The following is a 7851-nucleotide window of genomic DNA, read 5'->3' as shown; positions in this document are numbered from 1 at the left end:
TTACGTACACACACACACACACACACACACACACACACACACACAACACACACACACACACACACACACACACACACCAACACACACACACACACCACACACACCACACACACACACACACACACACACACACACACACACACACACACACACAATTAAGTATTGCATTATTCTCATCTGGCATCCATCTCAGAGCTCCCTATTGAAACAGACAGAAAGTTATATTTTATACCATGATTACCTTACCTTTATAATGACTCCATTTACTGTAGCAGCACTGAGAACAGAAAACTAAAATGGCAGTGGCATTTGATTCACAGAGAGTCAGTCAGTGGTTGATATGATGAGAACACGACGGGGCTGGATGGCTGGACACACCTGGTCTGGCCTGGGTTCAAGGATCTACATCAGGGCTGGCTAACCCTTCTGCTGGAGAGCAATTGGTATGCAGGCTTTTGCTCCAGCCCTACTGTAGCCACAACCCCTGTTGGGGGGGGGGGGTGGGGGGGGGGTGTGTGTGTGTGTGTGTGTGTGTGTGTGTGTGTGTACTCACAGACTGTCTGAAGGCCAGCTGGTAGATGTTTCTGGCGAACATTGAACTGGCTGAAAGGATGGAGGAGTCCGCTGATGACATCACAGCGGCAGACACCGCCCCCAGACCGAAGAAGGAGATCCAGGGTGGGCACAGGTGCTGCAGCACGATGGGCAGGATCATATCTGATTGGTCCTTCTCTTTGGGAGGAATTGCCCCGTATGTAGTCTGGTTCCAGTCTGCGGAATACAACAGACATAGTAGTTTACGTACTTTCGGGCCAAAATGTATATGGGCAGGGTTTATCAAATGCATATGGGCAGGGTTTATCAAATGCATATGGGCAGGGTTTATCAAATGCATATGGGCAGGGTTTATCAAATGTATATGGGCAGGGTTTATCAAATGCATATGGGCAGGGTTTATCAAATGCATATGGGCAGGGTTTATCAAATCCGTACATACAACAGATGTGATTCAATCTGTCTGTTAGAAAATATCTCTAGTCTCGAAGCCATATTACGACACTATTCTGAACGTTGTCATTTCATCAGTGAAGACAGGAACTGCATGTATCTCAACAGGCAAGATACAGCTTCTCAACAGAGGAATAAATTACCACAACATCAGAACATAAATCTGCCATCTGAGTACCTCATCTCCCCCTCCATTCTACCACTTCCCCCTTCCCCCTTCTCCTCACTCGTCCGTGTCAGTCCTACCCCTAGTCAGTCAGTCTCACTCTCCTTCTCACTTCTGGACTTAAACAAACAGCTGTTGATTAACAGTGACTTTGATGAAGAATCTTCAGATCAACCTAATTAATTAGTCTTCCTTCTGATGTAATATTGACAGAAATCACATCTCCTAATGAATCCCTCTTCATGCTGTATGACAGGAGCCGTCTGGTGTTGTTTACATCCCACTGTATCCTGCCTGCTGGTGTATACATCTGAGCTGAGCTACGTTGTTAGCTAATAGAGAAAGATGGGGCTTTTGATCATACTTCCCATTAGTAAATGTGAGTGGATTCATGGATATGAACAATGTAATGAATGAGAAAATATGTGTGAGACAAATGTTTGTGTGTGTGTATGTGAGTGCCTGTGTATATGTGAGTGTGTGCGTGCCTGTGTGCGTGTGTGTGTGTGTTTACCTGTGGAGGCCCCTATCGCTCCTATGAGGACGGAGGGGACAGCCATGACCAGGCAACCAGCGGCAGCGATGAAGGACAGAACCTGGGCGTACGTAGCTGAAGAGGCAGAGAGAACCCGTTGAAAATACACCTGCCACGGAATCCCCCCCAACATCTAGGGACAGAAACACCACAGTCAATACACAACAAACCAACACACAGCTTTATAATGAATACATACTCCAAACATAAGCATAATTATAATTATAGTCAATAGAATTGACTGATGATTATAGTGACTGATGACATACCAGAAGACAGAAGTTGTCGATCCACATCCAGGTGTCTGCTGAGTCTATCTTACCCAGCCAGGGTGTCTGGTACACAGCCTCTTTAGCTGTCACACGATGCTGACACCGCTGGGTTGGACAGGGCAAACGGCAACCTGACCCACTGAGAGAGAGCGAGAGAGGGGGGGGGGGGGGGGGTTCAGCACCATGATCAGCGCTGGAGAGTACATCATCCTGCGGTGCTCTACAAAGCCATTTTTTGCTGGAGTTGTATGGCAAAGGAGGAAGTACCCTTTGTGTTGGACTCACCAGTCCCAGGAAGATACAGAAGAGCTGCACCACGTCAGTGTAGGCCACAGAGTACAGCCCTCCCACCAGGGTGTAGAAGATGGCTATCAGGGCTGAGATCACCACCGACATGTTGATGTCAATGTCCACAATCACACTCAGAGTAGCTCCTAGACAAAACACAGGGACACACACACATCAGCAGCAGGTATGAAGTCAGGTCTGATGTGTCAAATAAATAAACATGTGGTGCTACAGTCTAACACCTGATTATTGAAGAATGTATAGCGTATTCATTTTCCTCATCTTTCCCTTTTCAATAAAGATTTTTCATTTGAATAATGAGTTAAAATAGTATGGTTCCCAAGCCTACCCAGGGCTGACAAGATGGCGGCAGACCAGAAGATCTCCCCCATGAGCGCGGGAATGAAGAGCAGCCCCCCCATGCGCTTCCCATATATCTGCTGGAACGGGTCCAGCATGGTGACGTAACCCCTGGAGCGCATGGGCTTGGCAAAGAACAGGCCACCTGGAGCACGAGAGAGACACCATTAACCAACATCGTCATTGAGTTACTGGGCTGTCCCACAAAATGATTAGTGATTCATTTTAAGGTTAAAAAAACAACCACAACCTGTGCCTCATTTTAATGTCAACCCTGTTACATGAAGTGAACTCTTGTTTTACTATGGTGAGAAACAATGAACATCTAATAGTCAAATCATAGTGTAAAAGCAGGTGAGCTGGTTCTACTATTTTGGGCCCTTTTCTGGTGTTTTGTGGTGAAAAATGGAGAGGGTCGAGCATAACACGTCAACGCTGTTACCCATAGATAGCCAGGCTAGAAATATTCTCACAATTTAAATGATTTGTAAAGCTGGCATTCAATGACCCCTCCCTGTTGCACACAACAAGCTGCCATTCCCCCTTTAGCAAGGGGATTTATGGCTGATATAAGATGCAATCTTTAACACTGTTACAGTCAACCCTGTCACTATATTTGACACTTAGGCTAATAGGCACTTACTATAGTATTTTTTATATTTAACCTCTTGAGATGGGAAAACTCGTTTTTTATGAAGTTGAACAGAATGTACAAATTTGGTGAAATAAAACTATTTTTTTTCTCTCAACGTTACACTATACTCAAAAGGCACCAAATTGGTGGAACAACAGTACTATGTACTACCCTTCATTGATGATGATGAATCCCAACACAATTGGTTAGTGTCCTTACCTACTACCAGACTGAGGGCGTATCCAAAGGGAGCCTGCGCCCAGGCCAGGCCGTAGTCAGGCAAGTAGACATACTCTGCCGTCCCGTTGATGTAGCCGCCGCCCACCCATGTAGCTGGAGGAGAGGTTCATCACATAGTTAAAGATATATAAAAAGATTTAACACACATTAATAAGCGTGTCTAAAAAATGTTTCAAATTGTTGAGATGTCTTTATAGTTTTATGTTTTTCATAGACTTAATTTTAGAGCCACATTGTAGCCTTCAAATCAACCACACAACTAATATCCAATCATACAATGTCAAATCTAGTACATTTAGTCGAATAAATCACAGAACGTTAATAACCTAGTTGTTATTCCCAGTTAATAAAGCTAATGAATATATCAGGAGTGGTAAGTTATGAAACGCTTCACATAGATCAATTAGGCTACCATTATTTTCATGAGTATTTCTGTAACTGGCGGAAAATAAATAATTGATGACTTTTCGCTCCTATAGAAGCCTGCACCTCCGGGGTCTGTTATTAAAATAGCATCAAAGAGATAAGTTAGGAAATGCTCTGGGTCTTTAATTAACTCTGGCGTCAATTCATGTTGTTCTCACTAAAACAAGGGAATAATTCTGATAATGAGACGGCGTGCATTTACAATAGCCTGTCGATACATTGTGTTCTCCAACTCGATACAACAGCTGTCTTTGAAATGTAGGTAATTGATTTTCGCGATGCCTATCGCAACAATTGATAAAGGTCCGTGCGTAAAACCGGTCCGCAGTGCTGGTCTGACTGCTGTGTGGGGAAAAACAGTCACACAGGCATTTGTCTTATTACGTCAGTTTCCATTGTGTCATGAGGAACATGATTGATTTCAATTTCCCCATCACTAAACTGTCTCTAAAGTTGACAGCGGAAATATTTGGAAATAAAAGCAAGGTGCAATTCCTCTCCAACAATTCAGTCAATTTAGGAAGAAGTCTACATTTAAATGTAAACCATCCTCATAGGAAACAATGGTAGGTTTTCAAATCATTAATTAAATGTTGTTTCACTGATTTCAAAACTGAGTTGGCCTGGTCCCAAGCCAACCCAGCCCTGCCACAATCTCTCTCCAATTCGCGAAGTCTCCAGACATGTCACAACTCACCCGTCATGGTAAATCCACCGACGAACAACCCAATGTCCCTCCCGCCCACCATGATGGTTTCACTGCGGTCCTGGCCCTCCGACACCCCAGAGTTCTTGTTCTTCCACGCGGCCCATATCCCCACGGGTTTTTCATACACATACTTGGTCCTAAATGTAGGGCCTATCGGGGATTTCCCATGTGAAGAGGTAAGAGAGGAGTATGGTAAATGTGATCTGCATAACATGCCATCCACAATTAGACATACGCTTTGTTGCCTCTCATTAACGATACCTGGCAGACACAGACAGCAAAGGGAAGCCGTTCAGTCATCTACCCAATACAGCCTTTGCCTTCACATAATTCTTCATAGCCTAATTTCTTATAGCCTTCAAATATTCCTTACCTCTTGTTGGTTTGATATCATTGAATTGTGTCCATTTTCTGTTGGAAGAGTTGCACAATATGAAAATACAAATCATTTAGATCATACAAGAGACATTACCTTACATTGAGGAGATCTTTACATGTTCAGTTAAGTGACTGAACGCTGCTTACAAAATTCAAATGTTTCTGTTGGCAATTTAGATTCCTGCAAGAACCCACACAACTAGGAGGTTCCTCGATGAACCCCACCTCCTATGGGTTCTATGGGGTTTTGAATAACCTTTTGGTACAATTTCAGTTGCCAGAAGAAACCTAAGGTTCTTCAAAGAGACTTTGAGGATCTTAGAAACCTTGTTGAACCCTCATTTTTGAATGTATCGGTTTTCAGTCTGTTCACAAGCAATTTACCTCATTTTCAGTGCACATTTCATATAGGCATTGTCCTAATTTCAAAGAGCAATGGACCTCTTTTTGCATTGAAGATTGGAAAGGCATTTTTCCATTTCTATATTTAGCCTAGAACATGTTTGACCATTTAATAAATAGGCTAACCAGAACAGCTGATTATCTGTTCTCTCTGACAGCTCTGTCTAATTTACCTTGCTTTATGTTGACGGTCTGCCAGAGAGAGGATACAATCTATTGGATAACTTTCAGAATAACACAACAACTCATAAACATGTCCACGCGCCTGCGTGGCTAATAGGGGCCTGCAACAGGAGACAGACAACATAATGAATTGACTTGGACTGCGATATGGACTGCGTGAAATGATCAAATATAGCTTTAGTGAACTTAAAATGGCAGTCAAAATTATGTTTAAAAGATGAATACAATTTTAAAGGGAGTTTTACTTGGATATATTGATACAGGGATTGGACATAGTTTCATGGAAATTCTAGGAACTTTTGAAAAGCAGTTTTCATTTAAACATTGACTGTGTTTAAATGAAACTATTTTCTAAGCTGCCCTGTCCTCAACCGAGAACAAGTTTGATATCTGCCAAGCAATTGGCTAGTCTTTCCTTCTTGAACAGTGAATGCCACTCCCCTCTAGACGACTGTTGGTGCCACACCGTGTGGTCATCGTAGGCCTGGCACAGATTCATATTCCCAGAAGTTTCTGTGCTTTAGTCCAGTTAGGCTAATGCACATAGCGAGCATCCTACCACCACATTCAAGCTCAAACGTAGCTGTTGCAACATCCTGGTGACTTTGTATTTTAAAGTAGCGTATAAGTATAAGCAGTTTACAAATATGACTATAAACTATAAAGACAGGAAGTGTTCACAAAAGCCATTAATTTATGAGCAATGAAACGGAAACAAATAAACATGTGAAATAAACTTGACTTCCATTATCATAGCTGCTGTCTTTTCCTAAAGACCTTTATGAAGGAAGCTCATTTTTTGTAATCAGGAATAAGTCCTGTTAGTTTTCGGCTCTATACGTAACATACAAAGTCAACAGGATAAGTAATACAGGATTAGCCTGTGGGCAGTCTAGAAGAAGACAGAACAACCTGAACACATCACACGTAAACCACATGCCTGGCGAGCGAGTGATTTCAGTGAAATCATTTTTTTCAGACTCTCTGAGGTCTGCTGGAAAGTCAATGAGTGTGTACTTGCTCATTAAAAGTAACGTTGAGTCTTTATTTTGTAGTCATTGAGTTTGAACTTCCCTCAATCAGTCTCTATATCTGCACACTCAGACATATCATTGAGTGTTTGCACTTACACACTAGGAGCATTCATTGAGTGTGTACTCCATCCCTCAGCGTAGTCATTGAGTCTGTAGCATTGCTGGACAGTGACGGTGCGTGAGGGGGCGTAGTTCCCTTCAGGCGGCAGGGGGATCAGTAAGGGGGGTGCTGGGGTGTTGGGTGTTTATAGTTTTGAAGACGACGGGAGGACAAGGGTGCGATGATGAGGTAGTGTAGGGGGTTCCTGGGCCGCCCTCACAGTTCCACAGAGCAACCACCCCTCCATCAGACTAAGACAGGCCGAGACGTAGCCCAAATACACCGCCATGCCAATCTCATCTTCATCCTGCAACACAAAGTAACATTTTCTTGTTATTTTGTTATTTCTGCAAACATGTTAGTGAAAATACTAGTATCAGAGTATAAAATAAAATAAAAGAATGAATTAAATATTTGAAATAGTACCTTCAGGTAGGATGGGGTTGTAGAAGTCGAGATGACATCATTGGTTTCCAGCAGACAGGATTAGGCAGAGCCATGCCTGCAGACAGGGAAGCAGACCCCTCCATGATGGCCAGGCTGCTTGATGGCAGAGCCGCGCACAGCGGGTACACTTATCCTGCAGGGACACGAGGGTGCCCAGGGTGGACGGTCAGCGCAGGAAACAGCAACATCAACGCTCGTGCCGCCTAGGGAGGGAGAAGAGTTTAGTATCCATAATGGCTGTTGCTACACCTACCCCCTATTATAAAGCTACCGTGTGCTCAAATGAATCTAATCAATCAATCAATCAATCTAACAATCAACAACCAATAATTCCTACTTGCAGGTCAGGTGGCAGGCGCAGCATGAGCGATGTAACTTCACACTGGTAGATACCGTGCTGTGCCACACACACTCCATCAGAGCCCCTTCATGTATGCAGTGGCTGTGATGATGTTAGAGCCACATGGCCGTCCGGCGCCTGGGGAGCACTGTAGCAACTACACTACCCAAAGCCCAGCGACCCAGGAAGAGCCCAGCAGCTGGACGCGCATGCACTGGGCTGTCTTGGGAACGAATCCCGCTAGATGAACAACTGCACCACACATACCCAACATGTACAACAACACACAACAAACAAAAGGCATACACAACACACACCCAAATCAAACA

General features: G+C 43.7%; 1 protein-coding gene across 1 annotated transcript in view; it reads right to left on the bottom strand.

Moving 5' to 3' along the window:
- The window catches only part of LOC111959279 (high-affinity choline transporter 1-like), a 10878-nt gene extending 6134 nt beyond the window's left edge, over nt 1-4744 (bottom strand). The window contains 8 exon segments of the mRNA XM_070437761.1: nt 554-771; nt 1689-1842; nt 1979-2075; nt 2077-2120; nt 2267-2415; nt 2619-2774; nt 3483-3596; nt 4627-4744. Of these exon segments, the coding sequence (XP_070293862.1) occupies nt 554-771; nt 1689-1842; nt 1979-2075; nt 2077-2120; nt 2267-2415; nt 2619-2774; nt 3483-3596; nt 4627-4678 (984 nt within the window). The 5' untranslated portion in view covers nt 4679-4744.
- Nucleotides 4745-7851: the final 3107 nt, after the last annotated feature.

Source organism: Salvelinus sp. IW2-2015, linkage group LG36, assembly GCF_002910315.2.
Source record: "Salvelinus sp. IW2-2015 linkage group LG36, ASM291031v2, whole genome shotgun sequence".
NCBI lineage: Eukaryota > Metazoa > Chordata > Actinopteri > Salmoniformes > Salmonidae > Salvelinus > Salvelinus sp. IW2-2015.
Note: the sequence above shows the minus strand (reverse complement) of the source record. Positions and strands in the feature narration are given on the sequence as shown.